The sequence below is a fragment of the Pelodiscus sinensis genome, chromosome 29, assembly GCF_049634645.1.
Source record: "Pelodiscus sinensis isolate JC-2024 chromosome 29, ASM4963464v1, whole genome shotgun sequence".
NCBI lineage: Eukaryota > Metazoa > Chordata > Testudines > Trionychidae > Pelodiscus > Pelodiscus sinensis.
In genome coordinates, this window is record NC_134739.1 from 5,921,172 (window position 1) to 5,946,791 (window position 25,620).

General features: G+C 42.1%; 1 protein-coding gene across 16 annotated transcripts in view; it reads left to right on the forward strand.

Moving 5' to 3' along the window:
- Positions 1 to 25,620, forward strand: part of TANC2 (tetratricopeptide repeat, ankyrin repeat and coiled-coil containing 2) — a 711,362-nt gene that overhangs the window by 455,323 nt on the left and 230,419 nt on the right. For 13 of the 16 annotated variants that reach the window (XM_075911616.1, XM_006125755.4, XM_075911614.1 and 10 more), the window contains one exon: positions 14,226 to 14,336. The exons of the other annotated variants lie outside the window; for them this stretch is intronic. In XM_075911616.1, coding sequence (XP_075767731.1) covers positions 14,226 to 14,336 — 111 coding nt within the window. The remainder of the gene's footprint in view (positions 1 to 14,225; positions 14,337 to 25,620) is intronic. 16 annotated transcript variants of the gene reach the window in all.

Sequence of the window (25,620 nt, forward strand, 5' to 3'; positions counted from 1 at the left end):
CCAATTATTTCAGTCTTCCCTCATAGATCATGTTTTCCAGACCTTTAATCATTTTTCTTATCTGGACCATCTCCAATTTATGCACATCTTTCTTGAAATGTGGTGTCCAGAACTGGATTCCGTACTTCAGTTGTGGCCTAATCGGTGCATAGTAGAATGGAAGAATGACTTCTCGTGGCTTGTTCACAACACTCCTGTTAATGCAGCCCAGAATCATGTTTGCTTTTTTTTGCAACAGTGTCACACTGTTGACTCATATTTAACTTGTGGTCCACTATGACCCCTAGATCCCTTTCTGCAGTACTCCTTCCTAGACAGTGTCTTCCCTTTCTGTATGTGTGAAATGGATTGTTCCTTCCTAAGTGGAGCACTTGGTGTTTGTCCTTATTAAACTTCATCCTATTTACTTCAGACCATTTCTCTGGTTTGTCCAGATTGTTTTGAAGTATGACCCTTTCCTCCAAAGCAGTTGCAACCCTGCCTAGCTTGGTATCATCTGTAAACTTATTAAGCATACTGTCTATGCCACTATCTAAATTGTTGATGAAGATATTGAACAGAACTGGTCCCAGAACAGACCTACGTGGAACCCCATTTATTATGCCCTTCCAGCGTGATTGTGAACTATTAATAACTACTTTCTAAGAATGGTTATCCAGCCAGTTATGCACCCACCTTATAGTAGCCCCATCTATGTTGTATTTGCCTAGTTTATTGATAAGAAGGTCATGCAAGGCCATATCAAATGCCTTGGATATATACATACAAAATGTACAGGATATGTTCATATCGGTGGGAAGCAGATGCACAGCACACCTTACGCAAAACACCACAAGAAAGTAATTCAGCTTTAATTCTCCTTTGAACCAAAACTAAACATTGAGTTAGAGAGCTGAAACTGAATTTGTAAGTCCTGCACTAATCCATTACAGTGCCCTTTAATCACAGCCTTTCCTTTATTCTGATGAAAAACTTTCCTAATTAAACGCTAGCTCAGTCATAAACTACATGACAGAGATATAATGACATAAATAGCAAATGCAATGGAATTAGTGAGCTGCACAGATAATAATTACCTCATGCTAAGCCGCAATAGATGCTAATAATAGGAGACAAAGAAAATGCGATTGCTCTAAAAGAAAAGATAATTTCTTATGGTTTTGTTCAAATTTTATTTTATATTAGATTGGAATCCTGGAATTAAGCACTCACAAACAATATAGATCCTAGCATTCAGTTCACAAAAATACAGGATGAACCCTCAGTGGCACCTTAATTTCTAAATGTTTTCTATGCCTGATTGGAATGTGTTGATAGCACAGCAGTGAAAATGAATGGGTGGCTGTCACAGACCATACCATTCCATTCCATTCATTTTATCCTTGTCTTTGTGATTCAATGAGCAGATCTTCAGAAATAACTCACATGCTTAAAGAACAGAGATCCCCAGTCTGTGCCTTAGAAAAATACTATAAATTTGGGTTGACAGCTTCTAATCTTCAGAGGGGTTTTCATTTGTAATACCATGGATCTTTATGCTCTTAAAGAGCTCTAGTAATCACACTGGCTCTGGTTTTTTTGCATGTTCTAACATATTTTTACTACTGTTTGTTTTTACAGTATTTTCCTAAATGTTTATATATATATAAATTCTAACTACATTTTTAAGAGTACAAATCCACACACAACTAACACATTAGATGATAAAGTTACTCTTTCCTCCTTCAACATAGAGACCTATATCTTGTTTGGGGTGGGAACTGTGTGCACCTCCAGATAATTAATCCTTGAAATTTCTCCTCTAAATTCTTGCTAATGCAGTGAAGCTGCTAACTGGCTGTGCTGCTGTGTTTGTTTATTTTTTCGATTCTTTTTTCGGAAGTGGCTTCTGACATTTTGCCCATCTACACTGGGCCAAATATCGGAAAAACCTCTCCTTTTGGAAGAGACCTTACTCCTCATAAAAAGAGGAATACAGGGCTTCCAAAAGAGCGCATCTGCTCTTCTGAAAAAAAATTCAGAAGAGCAGAGGCATTCCCTGGATGCGGCGGAATTTTTCCGGGATACCGTGTGGACATAGCCTTAGAGTCTGCCACCTTGCCGTAATGGGTTACTGCAAATATCAGTTCTCTTGGTCAAATTTTACAGTTATAAGGATTGTACCAAGCATGAATGAAAAATTATTACCTGATCAAATAATTGTCAGAGACGGGTAAACAGGAAAAGCTGTTTTAATGGTTGTAGATTTGTATAGTAGAGGCTGTCAGGAGATGTTTAATCTTGTCAGCCAGCTGGAATGTGAGGGAATAAAATCAGATGGATAAATACAAATAAAACCCAAACTGAAATAGCACAGGTAGGATGTTCCTGGTCTGGCACCCTCAGGACCTGAGAAATCCCAAAGAAGAGTTTGCTAGCCTAGGGGAGATCAGGCTTCTGGGCTCTCTGAGGCTTCCCTCCTACCTCCCGGCCCTGGCCAGCATGTAGCCCCTGTCCTGTCTGCTGGGCTTGGTTTTTCCTGGCCACCAGTCGGCTCCAGCTGCCGAGATGGGGTTCCTTGCCCCCAACTGGTGGAGCTCCGCTGCCTGCATGGGGCTCCCTGCTGCCAGCCAGCTGTCAAGTGTGGCACTCCCTACCCCCGGCCTGCAGGATTCAGCTGCCAGCCCGCTGGCTGGGCTCTGTTTCAGGCCACTGGCCCCATGGGCTTCCCACTGCCAGATCGGCTCCATTCCCAACCTGCAACCTCTGTGGCTGGGACTCTCTCATCCAGCAACATCCGTGGGCTTCCCAGACTTTGGATGTTGCCGGACCAGAAAGTCCTGGACCAAAGAGGTTCAGACTGTAGCTTTGTTTAGTGCATTCCCCCCATCCCAATAAAATGAGCCTTGGTGCATTTTTTTTATTGTATTTAACAAAAATATCTTGCAACTTCAAATTAAAACGAGCAGAAATCTTTCTTTGATGTCTAACTGCAATGGAGCAAGCCATTGTTATGGAAATAATTTCAAAGTGTGAGGCTCTAGCAATTGAAACATCAGAGGGCTAGAAGTGCTAAGGTGTTTTAAACGTTATCTCACTCAATACCGTTTGTAAGCTTCTGGCTGCTCTCATTGAAGTTATTGACGAACACTCCGCATTTGGAGAAGCAGAAGCAGGCCATAACAGACCTGCTCAAAAATTTAGACTACAATGATCATTAATAAACTAAGTATAGAAGAGGCACATTTTGGGTAAAAAAAGATCCTTTGAGTATCCAAACAAAATCTGTGAAGCAACAAGTTGTTAAAAATGTTTCGATTTCCAACTTAGTATTAAAGGAAATAGCAATTTTAAGTCTTTATATCTAACTCTTCTCTTAAATATAGATCTTCCAGTTTGAATACATGGGTACTGAGAAGATGTTATGTTTGGCAAAGCTATTTTCTGGGCTATTAACAGAGTTGAGAGATCAATTGTGTCAAGAGGGCACTAAGTTTGTATTTTGTTTTCTTCACACAAAATTTTCTATGAAGCCCCTTTCATAGCACTTCATATGTGCATAATACGACTGTTGATTTGTTTTGTTCCATAGTAGTAATAACAGAATAGTGAATCTGAAACTGCTTCATTGCTGTTTGTTGTACAAAGCTGTGTTATCTGTATTGCTACCAGAAGCAGTCCTAGAATTATTTCTGCTTTCCCTCAGTTAAAGGGATGATATCAGAGATTCTGAACCAAAAATATAAAGTCTGGCTTATAAAGCTCGGTAAAGTTATCAGAGAGTGTGATATATCACCTTTCTGATGTCCAAATTAAAACACTGTCACTCTCATTCCTGATCAAAAATGTCAAAAACTGGCAGTGATTAACATGTGGTTCAAATGATAATGATAGGCAACAACGGTACTATCAATAGACACGATTTAAAAATAACATTTAGTGTTTGATGGAGTAATTATGAAGATTACATCTTTCTAGTAAACAAATTATATTATATTATTAGATCTTAAGTAATGATACGGTTCGCTGTAAAACCCAACAAAAGTCCAGGGATTGCTGTTTTCATGTTGTTCTCAACACGTGGTTCTTTGGTACATTTGTAAAGCAGTATTTTTGTGGTTTGGTCCGCATGGAGTTCATTTAAGGATATTGACATACTTCTGCTGTGACTTTATACAGTGATATTGTGGGTGAGTCTTCAAAGTTCATGTTTATGGCTATCCATGAAAACTAACAGTACAGACACAACAAATAATTCCCAGGAACAACTATTACTATTTGTTTGATTTTGCTTAGGACTGGTTCCTTCAGCTTACTCATTTTAGTAGGTTTTACAGGCTGTAATTGATAGAATTCTAACATATTTTTTGGGAACTATCATATAAACACTGGTTATATTGTAGCCACTATAATAACTGGCTCTTAAGAGAATGATTTTTGTACTTGATTGCTCACATTTGCAGCTGCGTTAGCTGGTTCCTCTTTCAGGAGTGGCCCTTTGGGTGCTCCACCTTAGGTGTCTAAGGCATTGCTGCACCTCTAGTCAGAGAATTTAGATAGCAGTGCCCTTGGTAGGCTGCATATATGGGGCAGCTGGCATGTGCCGGTGCAGCTACTCTGCATGTACAGCCTTTAGTTCCTTCTCTGCCACCACCAGCTTCCGTCAGAACCGAGAGCTGCCCTCCCAATAGTTTTGTAAATCTCGTTGGTTAGTGTTGATAGCTTTTATAGTTATTGCTGTTAGGCATTAAATAGTTGTAGTTAGTTTAAAAAAATTGTTTTTCCTTTTCTCCTGTTGAGGCCCCTATTTGGCCATTTTTTTCTTCCTGGGATGCCTGGTTCCCCAGGTTTTAAGCACTGCCTGTATTGTCAGCTTTCAATTCCAATGTCCAATGGACATTCGCATACATTCGGTGCCTGGAGTAAGCTCACGCTACCTCCCAGTGCCAGCACTGCTAACAACTTACGACATGCACGAGAAAGGTTAGAGAACTTCAACTGATGTTGCTATTACTAGAAAATACCATCTAGCATTGGACCCTGAGTATTCAGCACCACCGAGACAACTGGCCCCAGTGGCAATGTCTGACAAAGCTGCCCCTTTAGGCTTTGGCACCAAGGACTTTGCCTCAGACCAGCTGTCCAGGAAGTGAGCCCATTCGGCAGCTAGAGGTGAATCCCCTTCAAAGAAACAGACATCACCTCATATAATGCTGCAGGTAAGGCACTGGAGACAGAGGTGCAGGGACTGTCAGGTACCCATGGGTCCCCAGAATCTAAGGACCTCCCTAAGACTAACTCCAATGCACCAAGAAAGTCTAAATCTAAGTCAGCACCACCAAAGCCATCCGACTCGCCACTGGCACTGAAGAAACCAGGCCCCTCTTTAGCATTGATCATGTCCATGCCGCCCCCGGCAGTAAAGAAACATAACCACGTGGCACCGACAGCACCACAGATCCCGCTGCCACCGACCATCACACCACCTTTGGCACTGACAGTTATGGCACTACAGCCTTTTTTGACTTCAGAGAAGCTGCGAGTCACCTTGGTACCGGCAACCTCACTCTTTGGTACACTGACCTTGGCCAGACTTAGCCTCTCCATGCCAGCAAGCTCGGCACCACTGCTCTCCAGTGACGAAGACGAAGAACCTGTAGTGGGTGCTCATACCTCCAAGCAATCCCGACAACCTCCTAAATGGCAACCACCTCAGTGGCTGCCTCCTCCTGTACCACTGCCCACCAACGGGCCCCGTTGAGATTCCTGGGCTTTATATATAGCATGCAGCAGCAACAACAACAGCCACAGCTGCTGCCCTCTGGTACATCTCAGGCTCCATCTCTGCGTTCCCTCGACAAGTCTGCATTCCAGAGGAGGAGGAGTTGGCTTCAAGTGAGGAGGAGATTTCTGCTTCCTTGCCATCTCCCACCCATATTTCATCCTCATCATTTGATGACACTATAATGCCTCGTCCACCCACATCAGGAGACGACTTTAAGTCGTTTCAGGAACTTTTCAAGAGGGTGATTGACATGCTAGAGGTCTCCCTAATGAGTTACCTAAGTAACTGCATTTCATCTCCCAACTGCATTTCATCTCCCAACTGCATTTCATCAAATCTGTTTTTACCCACCCTATCACTAAACGCTTTTTAAATGGAATTCAGAACACTTACCCACAAGGAGCCCAACTCCACCTTGGGATCTCAATTTAATACTTAGGGCACTCACCCCAAGCCCTTTGACCCACTCGCTGCCTGTTCTATCAATGCTGCCTGAGGAGAATCCTAAATATCCCTTGGGAGGACAGGCACACAAACACTAGTGTCCTGGAAGAGTTGAATATGACCAGCACTGAAACTATCATCATTTACCAACAACTTTGCTGGACTGGTCACGTGGTCTGGATGTCTGATCAGCGCCTCCCAAAATGGATTCTGTTTTCTGAGCTGAAGGAAGGACGGAGGAGGCCAGAGGAAGCGATTTAATGCAAATCACCAAGGCTACATCTATACTGCAAAGTTTTTGTGAAAAAACCTGTGGAGAATCAAATGCTCTTTTGCACAAGTAAATCAGCAGTAAAATGGCAGAACAGAGGGCTTTTGCTGGTGTAGGTAAACCTCCTTCTACAAAGCATAACTCCCTTTTGCACTACAGCTATTGTGCAGAAAGGCAAGTGTGGATGCTCTAGAGGGCTTTCTTGTGCAAGAAACCCCTATAGGAAAAAAGCACAGGTGCTCAGAGCTTTCTTGCACAAGAGTGTCCATGCAGTGTGGGTGCTCTCTTGCGCAAAAGCACATCACTTTTGCAATGCGCTTTGAGGCGTGGACGTGCTCTTGCGCACAAAGTTTTTCCGCAAAAACTCTTGCGCGAAAGTTTTCTTGCGCAAGAAGCCTGCAATGTAGACATAGCCCAAGATTATTTGTGTCAACTCTGGAAAGATCCATGGGCCTGCCAGTTTCCAAACAGAGACTGTCCAGGGGGACTATATTAGACTGGCTTACTGTATTTTCAGGCACTACCCTCTGCTAAAGCTATGTGTCCATTCTGCAGGAGCAATGGTGAAGTCAACAGCTTACCTCTCATGGACATTTGCAGATCTGCTACGTGGTTCTCTGCCACGTTCATACCTTTACAAAGCACTATGTTCTTGAAACATACTTATCTCATGACATTTGGTTTGGCCAGATAGTATTAGCTACTGTGCATACTAGTGATCAACCAAAGCTCCCTCCTCCGAGCACGAGTACTGCTTCATAGTCACCTAAGATGGATCACCCACAGGGACACTCCTTGAAGAGGAAGAAAGAGTACTTATCTTGTGCAGTAATGTAGGTTCTTCAAGATGGTTGCCCCTGTGGGTACTCCACCACCTGCCCTTCCTCCCCTCTGCTTCTGGGGCAGAGAAAGAACTGAAGGGACGGTTGACTGCACATGCTGAGTTACCACACTGGTATGTTCCAGCCTCCCCACATGCGCAGCCTACCAAGATCACTGCTACCTAAATTCTCCAACTAGAAACGCAGCAATGCGCCAGACACCTAAAATGGAGCACCCTTATGGACAACCATCTAGAAGAACCTCCATTACTGCACAACGTGAGTAACTCGCTCTTCTCTGGTTTTTAGTGCTATAGTGTTAGGAATTTACAGTAGCAAATTATTCTCATTATTACGAAATTGTTCTTTTTCCTGCTGTGTTCCCTTGTCCTACTAGGTTAATTTTTAAGCTGGACTATTTGGGTGCTTTCTTTTTTAAACCTTTTTAAGCAGAAGTGCTCCATTCAGATTTCACTGAAGATTTGATGATTTCTTTAAGTATGCGAAATCTTTTCTTTTTTACTATATGTACACATTTTATTGTTTAAAACCATAGGCAAGCATCAAAGAATTACTTGTGATTGTATGTATACAAACTTTAAGCAAGTTTATGTGGTCAGTGACATAAGCGTGTTATTTTTATCCATGCTATAACAACAATAGATAATTTTTAATTAGTGTTATTGCATTTTTTCTCTTACCCAACATATTACAATACACCAGTACTAGGTATCAAATGGAAAAGGAGAGAAATTAGTATCCCAAGTGTGTAACATTAGCTAAGAAATGAACAGGAGCTCATTAAAGACTGTGTGACTCCTTTAGAGAAAATAATCCCTTGTAATGTTCCTTAAAGCTGAATTAAGTTAGCAAGGATTTTCAAGGCTAGGACATAATCTTTCAGAAGCAATTTTTTTAAAACTTGGAAGTCATTGAAAGTTGTTAAAGAAAGTTCTTTACAGTTGGCTACTTCATTTTGGGCAGAGATGTCTTTACAGCTGTAACTATATCTGCACGAAAGGCACTAACTTTTCCAATAAAGGGTGCCTAGAGGCAAGTACATGTCTGTTAAGTTGTACATGAAGGAACATACTTGTGATGAAAGACTCAACTTAACTACACTAAGAATAGCAGAGGGCACTTAGGTCATGGCAGAGAGCTAGGGTTCAGAACAGGTGCTTGACCAAATTCTTATGTCCTGGTATAAGTTATGTTGTCTGCATGTCAGAGAGAATTTTACTGCATCCCCTCAGGGGCTACCTTGCACAAGTTTGGTCTGTTATGGTATTTCACATGTTTGTAATGAAAGAGTTCAGTTCAGGTAGTCTTCCATCTGCGGCACCCTTTCATCCTCCCATGTCCCTTCTTTTCTTCTCCCTGTTTACTGTTCAGCACCTTGAGGTATAGGCAGGTTACATGTAGTTTTAAAATCAAAAAAGTTTCAAGATGTGGAGCTGAAGAAATTGAATTTAAAATGACTCCAGAACTTTCATATTTATCTGTCTGATTGTGGCTGCCTATTTCATACATATTACAGTTTTTCTGACTGAACATTATATTTGGTGTGTACATTATACAAAGTTATGACTAATATTTTCTTCCCTACAAAAAGTGAATCATAGAAACCAGATGGCTCAGGGAACTGGGAATGGAGTAAAAAGCCTTTCATTTATTGTCACTGAAACAAATCCAATCCAGGGTAGCAGTGACCTAAAGTGATCTGACAGCACTTCGTGTTCTCAGTCTGTTTCCTTACTGAGATTCACATCAGTAAAATCAGCATTGAATTGAGTAAAATCAGAGACCGTACAGCTCTCTTTTCTCCATTAGTAGTATCTCCAGGACAAGGCTGAAGTACTGTGGCAGAATGCTCCTGAGTGGGAAGGGAGAGAAACATACACATCTGCTATGCTTTTTTTTTTTTTTTTTTTTTTTTCAGACAAATAAAGGCCTTCAGGCTGCATTGTTTTCAGTCCAGCAATTTTCACCAAGTTCATTTTAAAATAAGCAAGAGAGATATAGTCATTATAATGGTTCACCTTTCTCCCTTTGTTTGCTTCACATGATTTTATATATATATTTAATCCATGGTATCCACACAGCTGTTGCTAGCAATATAGGGACTTGTACTAGTTATGATAAACATAAGGTGTCAAGAACAGGACAAAATGCAAACAGTTGTGTATGCTGCATGGAACGTATTTTAAAATGTACTTCCTTGGGCCCTGATTCAGGAAAGAATTCCTTTTTTCTGACAACACTTAGAATCATAGAATCCTAGGGCTGGGAGAGACCTCAGGAAGTCATCGAGTCCAACCCCCTGCCCAAAGCAGGACCAACCCCAACTCAATCATCCCAGCCAGGGCTTTGTCAAGCCGGGGCTTAAAAACCTCTAGGGATGGAGATTACATCATCTCCCTAAGAAACACATTCCAGTGCTTCCCCACCCCCCAACTGAATTAGTTTTTCTTGATATCCAACTTAGATCCAACTTGATACCCACCTTTGCTCCTCATTCAGCCATCTGCCATTACGAGAATAGCCTCTCTCTCTGTCCTTTTGGAACTTCCCTTCAGGTAGTTAAAAGCTGCTATCAAATCTACCCTCACTCTTCGGTAGAATAAACAAGCCCATATCCTTCAGCCTCTCTTCGTAGGTCATGTGCTCCAGCTCCCTAATCTTTTTTTTTGTTTTGTTTTGTTTTGCCTTCCACTGGACTTTCACCAATGCGTTCACATCCTTTCTTTAATGGGGGGCCCAGAATTGGACATAGTACTCCAGATGTGGCCTCGCCAGTGCTGAATGAAGGGGAATAATCACTTCTTTAGATCTGCTGTTTGCTGGACTGAGAACACTGATTTAGATGTTGCTTGGTCCTGCCATGAGGGCAGGGGACTGGACATGATGACCTCTGGAGATCCCTTCCAATTCTTGTATTCTATGATTCTGTGCTGGCAATGCTCCTCTTAATGCACCCTAATATGCCATTAGCCTTCTTGGCTACAAGGGTGCATCTCCAGCTTCTCATCCACTGTAACCCCCAGGTCCTTTTCTGCTGAATACTGCTTAGACAGTCTGTCCCCAGCCTGTAGCAGTGCTTGGGATTCTTCCATCCCAAGTGCAGGACTCTGCACTTGTCCTTGTTGAACCCCATCAGATTTATTTTGGCCCAGTCCTTCAATTTGTCTAGGTAACTCTGGATCCTATCCCTACCTGCCAACATATCTACCTCTTCCCCTAGCTGTGAACTTGCTGAGGATGCAATCCGTCCCCTCATCCAGGTTATTTATGAAGATGTTGAACAAAATCGGCACTAGAACCAATCCTTGGGGCACTACGCTTGAAACTGACTGCCAACAAGACATCATGCTATTCATCATTACCCATTGAGCCCAACAATCTAGACAGATTTCTATCCACCTTACAGTCCATTTATCCAATCCATACTTCCTTCACTAGCTGGCAAGGATACTGTGGGAGAATGTATCAAAAGCTTTGCTAAAGTCAAGGTAAATCATGTCCCACTGCCTTCCTCTAGACCACATAGTGTCATACAAGGCAATCAGGTTGGTCAGGCATGACTTGCCCTTGGTGAATCCATGTTGACAATTCCTGATAACTTTCCTGTCTTCCAACTGCTTCAAAATGGATTCCTTGAGGATCCGCTCCATGATTTTTTGGGAGATCAATGGCTGAGCAATTTGCTGAGCAATTTGCTGAGCAATCTGTAGTTCCCTGGATTGTCCTTCTAACCTTTTTTAAAGATGGGCACTACAGTGCTTAAATCCCATTGAAGTCAGTGGCATATATATGCATAAGTGTTGTTCAGAACAGGCATTGACTAATACATGTACTAATATGTTTTCCCGGCTTTCTCCTAAATGAGGAAGCGGGGAAGATGAAAAATGGACAAGAAGCAGAGTAAACTTCAAAAACAACAAATGGTCTGGTAGCACTTTATAGACTAACAAAGCATGTAGATGGCATCATGAGCTTTTGTGGGAACAATCCACTTCTTCAGCTGACCGGAGTTTTGAGTTTAGGATGTGCAGACCCAAAATAAATAGGGGAAAAGGAAGGGGGACGGAAGGAAACAAAGAGGGGGAGGGAAACAAGGAGCAGGGGGTATGGAAATATCAAAGGGAAAAACAGGAAGGCAGAACTGGGAATAAGTAAGCACCTGAAGATTGGGAAGTTAAAACGAAGCAGATCAGAATGTTAGACTTGGGAAGAAGGCAAAACTTTTTAAAAAAATTGCATATCAAGGTCATCACACACTTTTACATGTGCTTCTGTTTTTGTGGAATGTATGTAAAACTAAACTCTAAATAAATATATTAATAAAAGAAAAAGGACCTCTGAGCTACAGAAAGCAGATGTAAGGCTGGTAAGGAGTACACAGTGAATGATGGAGAAAAAGAATGCATGTGATTTGTATATTTTACTTCTGCCTCCCACAAATGTACAGGAACTAAATCAGCTATTCCATGTTGTGGTCCTTATGACACAAACTAATCATGTAAGACTCAATCTTATGAGTTATGGTGCTACCTAAATTCCTTGATAAATGTGCAGTTGAGGTACATTATTTGTCTTCATATGAGGATGCTATATATGTAATACTGTAATAACTCCTGTTGATTCAGTGTCATGGAAATGTAGTTTTATATAACTCATGGCTCTAAAATAGGTTAGCCAGGAACTATTACAAGGAGGCAGACAAGCTATTACCTATTTATAAGCTGTATTAATAAAATCCTTCCAGTGTTTACTTAAACAGTGTCAAGATGATGCTTATATTCTTTATCTCATCTAAAGATGTGTTGCATGCCATACAAAATCTTAGTGAATAGGAGGAATAACATTCTTGGGGTATGTCTACACTAGCCCCCTAGTTCGAACTAGCGGGGTAATGTAGGCATACCGCACTTGCAAATGAAGCCCGGGAAATTCAAATCCCGGGCTTCATTTGCAAGTGCGGTATGCCTACATCACTACCCTCCTAGTTCGAACTAGGAGGGTAGTGTAGACATACCCCTTGACTCTTCTCGGTAGGATTAAATCTACATTTTCAGTACATGCCTTTGTAAAAGTACAACTACAACTGTAATTTTAGTAAAATTGTTGGTGTGGGATGATTATCTGGGTTGTTCTGAATGTTACAATAATATTCTCCTTATAGTTACCATTTTCTCAAAATCTCTCTTCTATCACCGTATCAGAATTCTGGGAATATTGTATGTATTGCTGGCTGGGTTTTTTTTCAAGCATTTGGCTAACTGAAGACATTTTTATCATTTCCATACTAATAAACTGGAATTTTAAACGTTCATAGCTCATGGTGTGGGCTGTGTTGCACAGCATACTCTTAACAGCCCAGAATGACTGTAGTACATATATTCAGTATCACCTAATGTGTGGTTGTTTTCAGAAAAGTGACACTATAGAAATGGCACCTTCTTAGTCATCAGATCAACTCCCCTGGAACACACACTATTCTCAGTTACACCGGTGTAAATTCTGAGTAATTGTACTGATGTCACTGGAGTTGCTCAGCATTTACAGCAAAGTAGGAGAGCGCAGAATTTGGTCCCCTGCATGTATCCAATCTCATAGCTCTTTGCTTTTGTGACTAATGCAGTTTATCTCTTTTATTTCTATTAGTACTGTAGAAACAGCTCAGCTAGAGAAAGTGAGCTGGATTGTATTCCTTTTTTTGCATCAGCAGAACCATTAATTAATTTACAGTCACGTGACAAGTCAGTTAAGCCTACAGTTATATGTATTAGCAACAATGGGATTCATAACTGCCATTGAAGATATAATGTGACCTATAGAACCTGTAATATGGGTGATGTGCATGACAAGGAAAGAACCCAACTTGACTTTTAATTCCCAGATTTAAAATTTGTTTAAAAGGTATAAACAATCTTTTAACTTGTAAATTGATGGTATTTTGAATTTCTGAGAGATGTTTTTCCTGGTGACCCATGAGATTATTTTTAAAGTAATTTTTCAGATTACTCTCATACTTCAGTGCATATGGGAAAGTTCCGTTCTGTTTCATAACAGTTCCATTTTGTTTCCACATTGTATAACTTTATACAATATGAAATATTTATAAAATATTTTCTGCATATATTAACTATTTTCCTAGATTTCTTTGCCATGGCTGGCGAGAATTTCAGTCTTGAAAGTGTTTTTATAAATTGAATTTCATTACACACAAATGTCCTAGAGCTTAATGTCTTGCTCAATGCTTGCAGCTCAAATTTCTACCTACAGTCACATTACCGTAGAAGTCAGTGTTTCTTTACTATATCAGCATTGGTTGTATCTTAGCCTCTTTTTTTCTTTTAATTCTCTTGAAGAACCTCCTGGGCTTTTACAGCTAAGAAGTGAGGTGATCAATTTCCTTCTTAAGCTTTGTAGTCAGTTAACTTATATTTAATACTGAATATCCAGAGCAGAAGACACTGTGTGACAATGATATTTTAAAGTTGAAGTTTTTTGCTCAAAGGAAGCATTATAATTATCTAACCGTTCTTATTTAAATTACTTTAAATATATAGGCTCTGTTTTCCTTTGTGATCTTAGTCTTTCTGTAGTTGTTTAATCCAAATTCATTTGTTCCTCATAAAAAGATTAATTTTAGAGGAGAGAGAGAGAGCCAGTGTTTGGACAACCAAGAACTGTGCCTCATTGCTTATGCACTTTAAAGTAAGACTTTGCAGTTTGTTGTAGTTTTTGAACAAGCCCATCTCTTTTGTGAGGAATGCAGATAATTTTTTTTCTGGCACAAAGAAAAGGGGTAACTTGATATGAGTCTGACACAGTGTGTCGTTTAGTTAAGTGCTTCCATCTGTTGCCTGCTGTTTCCCTTACTTTTGACCTCTCTTTCTTTCTTCCCCCTCCTTCTCCTTAGCCCCCCTGAGGAAGGCAAAGTTTGTTGAGAGCCCTCGAATCCCAGAGTCTGAGCTTGGCTCACCAACGCTCACTTCAGCACAGAAACTGGACGTTGATGCATACTGCCCTGGTAAGCATGCATGCAAAACCTCTGCCTTAGAAGAGGGAGGACAGACCCTTCCAGCACAGCAGTTTCATATTCATTGTGCCACCTTTTTTCTGAATGATTGGTTGGCTCTTCGCCAACCTAGTTTTAAGAATGTGTCCATTTGGCTGGGTGGCAGTCTCTGATTGATAATCTGTACTTTATTTGTCACTCGTGGTTGTGTGCACATTTCCCCCTAAAAATACAAAAAAGTGTCTATAGCATTGAATTTAAGTGAATAACAGCTGATCAAGCAGACATACTAGCTTGAGGCTGATTTTTGTTATTCACGTATCTTCAGCAATGCCAGTATAAAACATACTTCTCGTGTGTTCCATTATTAAATAATTTCATACATAAGCACAAATTCTTGTATATCTGCTATTAACAGCATCACATTTATTTCAGAGGTTGCCATTAATGTATGTTCACTGCAGAATGTAAGAACTCCAAGTGTATGCATCTTGTTAGAGGCCTCTGTCGTACTCAGGTTAACTGAAGTATTTTTATTTCCCTGAATGAAAGCTGTATTTTCCTGATGTCTTGGTCAGTTCCTTTGGTAAATGTATTCAAGCACTGACTGCATACAGATGTGTGAATTCCGTTAAATCTTTATATAGCTGCTGAGGACTCAGTTTCATTTCCAAGATTCTTCTGAACTTGGACTGGTTGCTTGGCAACCTCATTAAGGTTGAGAAGATAGCTCCAAAAACTATGTCAGAGATGTTACAGTTACAGTAGGCTGCAGATCACAGCTTAAAGGAGCAGGAAGTATTTGTATTCAGACCTTTGCTGAATTCTACTGTTTTCTCTTCTGGGTGGTCTGTTAGTTTATAAATTACAGTCACATAATTGACATATTCTTATGACAGAGTAAAATGATATCAAATGCTTCCAAATAGTATGTGACCATGGAATCTTGTCTTTAGAATCATGTCAAGGTAGAGAAGGTGCCAATCCTTGAATCAGTATCAAAGTCCATTGACTAAGCCGTGTTTAAAAGCAAAAGAATGATTTGGTGAAAAGCCTTATATTGCACAGAGCAACTTTCTTTACTGCAGTATGTTTGAAACAGAATAAAATTCTCAAGAGAAAGATGTTTAGCATATGGATCCGTATGCTCAGAGAATGCCTTCTTTGAGACTGTATTTCCCGTGAAATATTATCATTCTTTCTAAACGTTTCAGTCATGTATTACAAACAGGATTTTACTGATATAACTTGTGCCCCTTCTGTGAAACTTGTATCTTCTACTCTGATCATCCCAACTGGAAAAAATACTGTCATGGCAATATTTATAAAGAACTGTAATTGAACTGTCTAAAAATTAAGGACTACTCTCTCCTCCCCCCTCCCCCCCCCCCCAATTTCTCAAATTTAATATTACACAACCTTTGGAAGATGCAGATTCTCACAGAGGCCTAGCAGGAAACAGTCAAGAAATACTGCTTTGACAGTAGAGTCTGTTTTGCCCTCTGTTCTGCTTCTGTAGCTCATTGATAGTGTGGATTAATGTTACAAACGTGGGACAGTTCTCAGCACCTCAACAACAGTAAAGTGTACTTCAACTATAAACAAACAACAAAGGCAAGCCTCTGGGGAGGTCGATGGGAGGCTCTGGTTTGGGGTAAAGACAGAGCAAGTAGATTATGGGAGGCCCAAAAGATGTTTTGTGTGTAAATCCACATGTCAAGATACAGTATCCGTCAGGGGTCCCTGACCCCCTGCTGCTTGGTTGCACATTTGGCATCCAGCAGCTCCTTTAGCAGAAGAACTGCATTTCCCTGGATCCCAGAGAATGCAGAGTTTGAATGGCTATGCAGACTTGAAATGAGTAGTTCCTTAGGTTTATTTGCAGTCAATATGAAAAATCCTTATGACTAGGAATAGAACAATCTATTGAGGAAGGACTTCTGAGACTGAGGCAGCCATTCCCAGAGAATAGGGAGTTGGTATAGTGTGATTCACTGTTTTCTCCCTCTCCCACCCCCCATGTCTTAGAACATTAAAGCGAAGTATGTACATGCAAACAGTACTTCCTGGGTATTTGCTCTTTTCTTTTGTGGTAGAACTGGGTTATGCTTTAACTATCTGGATCCAGAGTTCCTGCTATAAAAGCAGCAGTTACCTGAAGGCTGGAGCTCTTGCCCAATAAATTTGTAAAAACTCTTCATTCTCCCTGAGTTTCTTCTTGATAGAATAGAACCCTTGCTTGTACTGGGGCGTTGTAATTAGCCCACTCTATTATATGCCTAACAAATACAGTACTGCAGGAGAGGAACTGAAAAGCCCTCTAAAGCATTTGTAAACTTTCTGATTCTGTTCTGTCCCATGCTCTAGTGAAATTTCTCATAGGGTTGCCAGATGGTTTCAACAAAAATACCGAACACACTTGACATTACATCATAATCTACATTACATCTTATTTAGAAAATACCGGACATTTCTATTTTCTCAATTTGTTTCCCTAACAGAAAGCTCAATACTTTGCTGTCCAGTTCAAAACCAGACACTTGGCAACCCTAAATTTCTGTGTGCTGGGAACATAGGAATTGAGGGTGGAAAGCCCCAAATATAGACTCTTAGAAAATACCTGTATTAAAGTAGATATTAGTTTGCAGTTAGGAACATAAAAATCACAGAGCCTGGCATTGGCATAGAGGTATACATATGTAATAACAGGGTGAGCTGGTGTGTTTTATTTTGTCTGTAGATTTATACCAAGTAAAAGGAGCACCAGTTCCTTCATTCTAGGTGCCCTTGACAGAACTTAAAATAATCAAAAAGCCCTGTCACTATGACTCAATGCTGGTGTCTGCAATCCATCTAAACTGTCTCCAGCACAAGCTTTGAAGCTCAGAGATGTTGTCTTCCTGGTAAGAAGGTCAGCAGACATGTAGAAATTTCGAAGTCAAAAATACCGTTTGAAATCTCACCTGAAAACCTGTGATCAACTAGTGCAGATCATGGAATACCAGTAAATAGACTCACTGCATGACACTCCCATATAAGAAACAGACATCTGAACCCCGCACCAGACTCAGTTTCAGGTTTTATACGAGGTAGCTGTACATCAAGCATGTTATAATGATGTAATCTTGAGCTGACAAAGGCATGGCTGACCGTCACAATGTCTGCAATTGTAAGTAACAGTGACAGACTCCTGATGGCGTATAAATGATAAAAAGCCATCCTGTATCTGGCAGAAACCTGATCATCTAACAATATTCCATATAGTTCAACCCTGTACAACAAGAGATGAACACACACAGTCTAAGTTATGGGACAGATATTATCCTGCTCAGACCCTATGGCTGCCTGCCTTTGTCAACCAGGATCACCACAGTTCTTATGCGGACTGAGTTTCAACTAGCTAGACCTCATTCTTCCCCCCTCTCAGGCACACACTGAGTAAGGCTAATGTTGGATATTTTATTCCTCCTTATTAGTTCTGCCCCTCAGAAAACCACAGGCAAATCCTTGAAACTGTAAGTCAGTGTTCTGGGCCCTTTAAGGCAAGCTTATGGTTCAGTTCAACTCTGATTCTCTTAAAGAAGCAAGGACTTCTGAGATTGCATTTCAGGGGTAGCCGAGATTAAAGGCTATCGCAAGGAATACTGGGAAAGATGGAAGATGAGCTCACTGTAGTAAGAGATTAGGAAGCGGGCAGGACCTTTCATTGGTTCTGGAAAAAGCTTGGCTGGAGTAGAGAACCTGAGAGATAAAACCTTGTGAAGGAGTTGATGGCTGGAGAAAGTGCTTTGCAAAATGTTTAAGTGGAAAGTTAAGGAGTTCTAGAGAGGCGGAAGTCTACACAAAGACTGACAGGGCTGGGAGCAGGTCAATGAGAGAGATGCCCCTTATCTCCAAGCAGGAGCGGGGTTGCAGAAGTCCAGAGGCAGTTTGCAAACTGTTCTGAGTCTTGCCCTATATCAGCGATTCCCAAACTATGGGCTGCGGCCCGGTGGGGGAGGCATGCAGGGAACCAGTGCGGGGCTCAACTGGGCTAAGGTGGATGGGGGAAGGCATAGGGAACAGAAGGGCAGCTCAGCTGGGCTGTAAGGGGCTGCAGGGAACTGATGCTGCACTCCCTTGAATTGTGAGGGATGGTTTTGGGGGAGGTGCAGGGAACCAGCAGTGGTGGGCAGCTCAGTTGGGTTGCAGGGGAGGGAGGTACAAAGAAGCCTAGTGGGGAGGGGGGGAACCAGAAACCCTGAAATGACCTCCCCTGGTCCAAAAAATTCCTCATCTGGGACCAGTCAGGTCCAGAGGGTGCCAGACCAGGGAGGTCCAACTCCTACCCAAGCCCCCTCTTACCACCCTCCCTCCTAGCCAGATACTCTACCCTCAGTCTGCTCCTGCTCCCACCTCCTGGAGTGCCCATGCGGCGCCAGGTCCCCCAACTCCTGACCTGGGCTGGGCGGAGGATGCAGCCGGGTGAAACAGTGAAAATTTATTCATTTTTCATTCGTTTTTTTATGCGTTTATATTTTTGGGCTGCAAAAAACAGTACTGAAAAAAAACCGGGTCCCAACTAAAGTAAAAAGTTTGAGAAGTCCTGGTCTAGCCAGCTTTCTATCCATCTTACAGTCCATTTATCCAATCCATATTCCCTTAACTTGCTGGAAAGAATATTGTGGGTGACCATATCAAAAGCTTTGCTAAAGCTGGCACTGGGGGCTTTGGGAGGACCAGAAACAACTTATTTGCATATTCATATTTGCTTAATGAATATGCAAATATGCAAATGAATGTTACCGGTCCTCCAAAAGCTTGTGTCAAAAAGTTTGGGAACCCCTGCCCTATATCATATGGGAGTGTATATGTCATAATGCAGGTGTATCTGTCACCAGGCAGATTTGAACCTGGGACCTCTGGAGCTTAGGGTACGTCTACACTAGCCCCCTAGTTCAAACTAGGGAGGCTAATGAGGGTGACCAAACTTGCAAATGAAGCGCGAGATTTAAATATCCCGTGCTTCATTAGCATGTTCCTGGGCGGTCGCCATTTTGGAAACTGACTAGCCCGGAATAACTGCCCGCGTCTACATGCAGCAGAGAAGCGTGATTCCAAGATAAACCCCAACAGTTAAACCTCAGCCCGGAATAACTGCCCACGTCTACATGCGGCAGAGAAGCGCGATTCCGAGATAAACCCCTTAGTTCGAATTAATAGTTAAACCTCATTCCATGAGGCTTATCTCGGAATCGTACTTCTCTGCCGCGTGTAGACGCGGGCAGTTATTCCGGGCTGAGGTTTAACTGTTAATTCGAACTAAGGGGTTTATCTCAGAATTGCGCTTCTCTGCCTCATGTAGACACGGGCAGTTATTCCAGGCTAGTCAGTTTCCAAAAATCCCGCGTTTCATTTGCAATTTTGGTCACCCTCATTAGCCTCCCTAGTTCGAACTAGGGGGCTATTGTAGACGTACCCTCAGTGTAGCAGCCTTACACATAGCCACAAACCCCCAAGAGTGGGGGGAGCTGGAGTGCGGGGATTTAAAGGCTCCTGGTATTTTTGGGTTTTGGTGGGTTTTTTGCTCAACAACTTTGGTCTCCCCCCCCCATTTTTTTCTTTGACCAATTTTTTCCCCCGCCATGTTCGGGATTTTTTGTGAAAGTATCTAGCAACCCTAGTTGTGGCAACCTTAATTTTGACATGTCCTCCCTTTTTTGAGATATGAAAGTTGGTACATCATCTCGGGGATGGTTAGAATATATAGTGAAAATGATTGACCAAAGCCAGAGTTATAGGGGGTGGTACAGAAAGGTACATTTAAGAGATAGCTCAGCCCCCATAAGAATACAAGCAGTTTTCATGCACAATATACTTTCAAAGGCATTTAAAACCATTTATTAATATTTGACCTGTTTTAGCCATCCTCTAATATGCCTTTGTTCTCTGAAGGACTCTACCAGATGCTGCTAAAACATAGATAACCCTGAAGAGTAAAGAAAAAGATTAAGAAAATTAAGAAATATGATAGAGACATTTGAGTAGGGGTAGAAATAATTTGTAATGTGATCTGCAACAGGTAATCTAATTAATATTGCACTTAAAAGGAGGTTTAAAATGGTAAATAGAGATGAAAGGAGAACATTGCCTACTCTGCATATACAGATACTCATTTTGATTTGTGGTGCCTAGAGATGGAATTTTGTTCCATGCTTAAAATGTTTATTTTTAAACATCAGGCAGTTTCGGCACATTACTAGGAAGTGGTTTCCTGAGTAACTGTTGTCATGTGGTTTGCTTTTTGTGCTTGTATCATGAAGTATTTCTTCTGGTATGTTGCATTATGGATCATTGTAGAATGTTAAATTTTTGAAAGGAGCAAGGGGGGAAGTGGTAATAAGGAACCCCTGAAGGAAGATGTGTTTCTATTAGTAGGGGAGGAATTGGGCTGTTGTAGCGAAAACGTTGTCAGTCAATGGTCAGGGCAGTGAGTGGTGTGTGTGTGTGTGTGTGTGTGTGTGTTATACACCCGAGACTTCAACTGCTGAGACCGGGGTCCCTTCGCAGCGGGCAACCTGGAGAAGGTTGACGGGTGCTCCAAGAAGTTTACAGGGAGAGCTTATTACACCTCAGATTTTAGCTGCTAGAATACTGGATCCCTTCACAGCGGGCAGTCTAGGGAAGACTGAGAGACGCCCCAACGGATCTGTCACCTGGGAGTGACACGATCCAAAACGCCCAAGCTCTCCCTTATGACCGGCTGAAGTTCTTTTTTAAAATTGTGCTTGCTTCTGTTACAGCAACTGATGGAGTCAGGTTAAAGCTTAAACAGTTACTATTTTATTGTTACAAGGTAAACTTAGCTGTTAAATGCTACTACTGTGTTACAGATAACACAGCCACTACAAAGGACAGGACAGAAATTACACTAAGAAGTCACTTACAGGTACCATGAAACCCTTTTGGTTCTCTGAGCTCTTATTAAATGCATGCAAAATAGACACCTAGCAGGTATATATTCTCACCCCTGCGTTCCAGACTTGGCGTGGCCAGTGTCTTTCTCTCAATCCCTCGGAAAGAAGTAGGGCGAGGTTGAGCGTCCCACAGGCCTCGGGAGACAATCAATACCTGCCAGCAGGTGTAGATGATTGGAGCTCAAATGGGGTGAGCTACTAAACCCCTTTTTATACCCCTTGGGTCACGTAGGCTTCTTCCTGGTCCAAGGTCCCATTTTCAAAGGAAAAATGGCTTTGAACACTAAGTTTCCCATGAAGGGTGCAAAGCATAATTCACACCTGGGAAAATGCAGACAATGGGCACCTCTGGTATGTGATGGGCGAAGATTCCTCTCCTGGGACAGTGCAGGCGTGTCAATTACTGATACTAGCCATCAGGGCGACGGGAGGCCCCAGGTCGTCAGCTAGCCCATTTACTGTCTGGTTTCTGTTTATGGTAGTCAGGGACAGGCAGCACACCTGCGTTCCCAGAGCATCAAAGGCTGACTACCTTTCTCTTGCTCTCTGGGCGGGGGGGAGAGGCGGAAACCAAGCTGGGGTTCATGTCTGGCTACAAACGTTCACTGTCTATTTAAAGATTTTATAATCTGAGCATTCTGTCCTATATATTTACCTTCTTTAAGAAGTAGCAAAGTTAACATTGAGGAGTCCTGTGGCACCTTAAAGACTTAACAGATTTACCTGGGCATAAGCTTTTGTGGGCAAAACCCCACTTTCTTAGATGCATCTGACATGGGTTTTTGACCATAAAGCTAATTCCCAAATAAAATCCTGTGATCATTTAGGTGCCATAGGACTTGTCATTGTTTGTGCAGATACAGACTAACATGGCTACTACTCTGAAGTTAGCATTATAAGTGAGAGTGGAATTTGGTCCAGTTTGTAAAAAGCGATATCACAATATTTCAAAATTATCCAATCAAAAGTATGACAGTGAGTGAGTTGTTCAGAATTTTTGGAAAGCAAATATTCCCCCAAATGGTAGTATCACATTTATGATAATGTTATTAATTTAGAGTTAAATATTGCCTTGTTTGTTTTGTTTGTATGTGTGTGTGCATTTTTTGTAGCAAGAAGATTTTTCTGTGTGTGAGTGTGAGTGTGAGTGTGAGTGAGAGAGAGAGAGAGAGAGAGAAAAAAAATATGCATTTTTTGTAGCAAGAGGATTTAACTTTACCTTCTTGCCAGTATCTCCATAGGCAGGATACACTCAGTATAACCAGTCCTCTGCCTTGCCAGAATGCCATTTGTATGCTACGCTCATCAACTGATAGCTGGGTTTGTGTGATAATCTCGGTCAAATCATCGGTGAACTCAAAAGCGTTGCCTCAACCTTCCTAAGCCATTCTGTGCTGCACAGGCAGGATCACTAAAGGGACCCAGTGGACAGCCAGCATTTCTCCTCTTCCCCACCTTGCACAGCCCCAGCAAGATTTTATCTTCAGGCCTCTGTTGTTCAAGTATGAATTATTTTGATATTGACTTTGGCATTTGTGACTCAACAGCTAATGATGGAAAGTAGAAGTTATTTGTTTTGATTGTGTCTCCCTAAAACTGACATTTAGATGTAGCTTTGTTTATTTGGTGTATGGAGTGCTGATCACTTGGTTCCACCTGGTGTTTTTAAGGACTTCAGTCTTTAGATTACTTTTTGTTTTGATCTTTGCATCTAAAACATGCTCCCTCTTTTATTTGTAAATGCTCAGGAAACCTATTAGATGTCTGAGATGGATAGTGCTTTCAAGGTCTTGCCTTTTGTGCTAGATCAGTGTTTTCAGTTGCATTTGGCATGATTTATTATCTTGTCATTGCCTTTCAAAGGCTAACCATGTTATAGCATTATCTTTTAATTTAATTCATTCTTCAGAAATTTTGGGACACAAATCTTAAATGCTTGGTCAGTGGATGACTTGCTTGCCTCACAGTAAGATCAAAGTCATCTGTTCAGATTTATAACTGAATTAGATATCCCAATGGGTATTTCTTCCATTAACAGTGAAAGGCAATGCACCATCACTGTTTTGTTCATGTTGAACCTACTATGAGATTTTTTCTTCTCTTTAATTTAAAGAAACATTAGAACTAAGATTTCTGCCTGCTCTGCCTCTTAATTTTCAATATATAAAGTTCATATAATTCTTCATATCTGGATCTCAGGTTAGGTTTTCAAAACAAATTCTTCAATTTTTCTTTAAAAATGCAATAAAACAAAAGAAATACAAGCAATGCAGCAAAAGAAATACAAGCAAACCTGGAGTAATGGTAGTTCGAATTAGGAGCTTTAATTCGAACTGCCTAGTCCATGTAGCCGCGGGCAGGGAGTTCGAACTACGGGGCATTTAAAAATGGCGGCGCCTGGGAACATGCAAATAAAGCCCGGGATATTTAAATCCCGAGCTTCATTTGCAAGTTCGAATGCCTACCTTAGCCCCCTAGTTCGAACTAGGGTGGCAGTGTAGACATACCCTTGCTTAATTTAACCAGTAAATAAGAAAATATTAATCAAAATTAAACAAGCACTTTAACTTTCTCATATTGGTTTACCAAACTTCATTTTTAAATAAAATAGAATATTAATTTATGTCCAGCACAGAAGGTTTCAACATTTGTCTTTATTTAAGGCAGGGGTAGGGAATCTTTTGTCGGTCAGGGGCCACTGACCCACAGAAAAATCAGTGAGAAGTGAGAAGCCAAAAAAAACCCCTCTTTCAAAACCCCCAACCCTCACTGATGTGGCCCCCCAGTTGAGACACCTCACTCCCCTGGCGGTCCAACTCCATGGTGGGGGGAGGGTTAGGAAGGATTGAGGTTCAGGGCTTCCCATACATCAGATTAACTTTTCTAGCGTTCCAGGGTTAGTGGATTTTGTGAACCCCTCCCCATAGGCTCTGGGGTGCGGACAAAAATGAGGGGTTCAATGTGCAGGACAGGGTTGCCAATGAGTGAGATAGGGGGTGCATAATCTGGGCGGGAGATGGGGTGTTGGAGCGGGTTAGGGTACAAGGTCCTGGATGCGAGAGAGGGTGCAAGAGAAGGCTGAGGGTAGGGTGTCAGGCCAGCAGGAGGATGCAGGAGCACAAGGGGGGTGGATAGAGTGTCTGGCTAGGGAGGAGGGTGTCTGACCAGCAGGGAGGGTGCAGGAGCAGGTTGAGGTGGGAGGGTGTCTGGACAGGAGCCGGGAAGGGAGGGCAGCAGGAGGAGCAGGCTGAGGGTGTGGGGTCTCAATGGTGGAGCAATGCAAGGAGAATGGGGATGTGGTGTCTCTCCCGCCCGCCCGCCCGCCCGCCCGCCAGCCAGCCAGCCAGCAGGAGTGAGGAAAGCCTCCAGGCAGTGTGGCCATGTGCTGCTGTTCCCCCAGCTGGGGGAGAGGGAGCAGCAGTGTGCGTAGCTGCTTCTGGCTCCACTTCTTCCCTGCAAGTCAGATCCAGTGAAGTTCGGGGCTTCCCCCATCGCAGGGGGAAGATGACAGTGGCGCCCCAACCTTGGACTTCTGAATGAAACTTGCCCACTTCTCAGTGCTGTGGCCACTGAGCCAATGGGCTGGGGTGAAGGGGGGACCTGGAGCTGCCCACTATTCTGGGTCCTGACCAAGCAACCTATAAATAGCAATCGCACGCAACCTATAAGTAGCAATAGTTACTGGTGTTCCTGAGCCACTTCCTATGAGGCCCCTTCCACTTCACTCTGACCCCAGGGCTGACGTTCTCTGTCCAGTCCTGGCTTCCGGAGGGTCTGTCCCAGGCCTCCTCACCTGGCGAGTTTCACAGCCTTCCAAGTCTTCCTCTCTCTTCTGGTTCCAGCCAAGAACTAATCTGCTCAGGCCCTGCAGCTTCTTTTAACTGGATCTGCTGCACTGTCATTGGCTACTTTTCTGCAGCCTCTTTAGGAAGACCCACCTTCCGTGCTCCTTTTCTGAGGTGGGGTAGGACTGCAAGGCTTCCAGCAGGGGGCCTGAAAGGAGCCAGTCCACCCCCTCACATTTATCCATGACTTTCTCTTCTGCCTTTCAACCTGCATATCATTCCTCAATTAGTCCTAAGTCCAAGTCTCCAAAATACAGCTACCCACACATGAATTAAACAGGTGGGTTGTACTGAATATCTAATTTTTGGAATGGTGAAATATGAGAAAAATTAAATAGAAATTAGTCAGTCACATGTAACATATCTGTTCATATATTGTAAGAATATATTAGTAAAAAACCAAGTTAGACTCATAACCTCACAAAGCATATCATTAGTTCGATATCACCTTCCCTATTTTGTGTGGTTAATGTCTATGGGTTCGTCTACACTGCA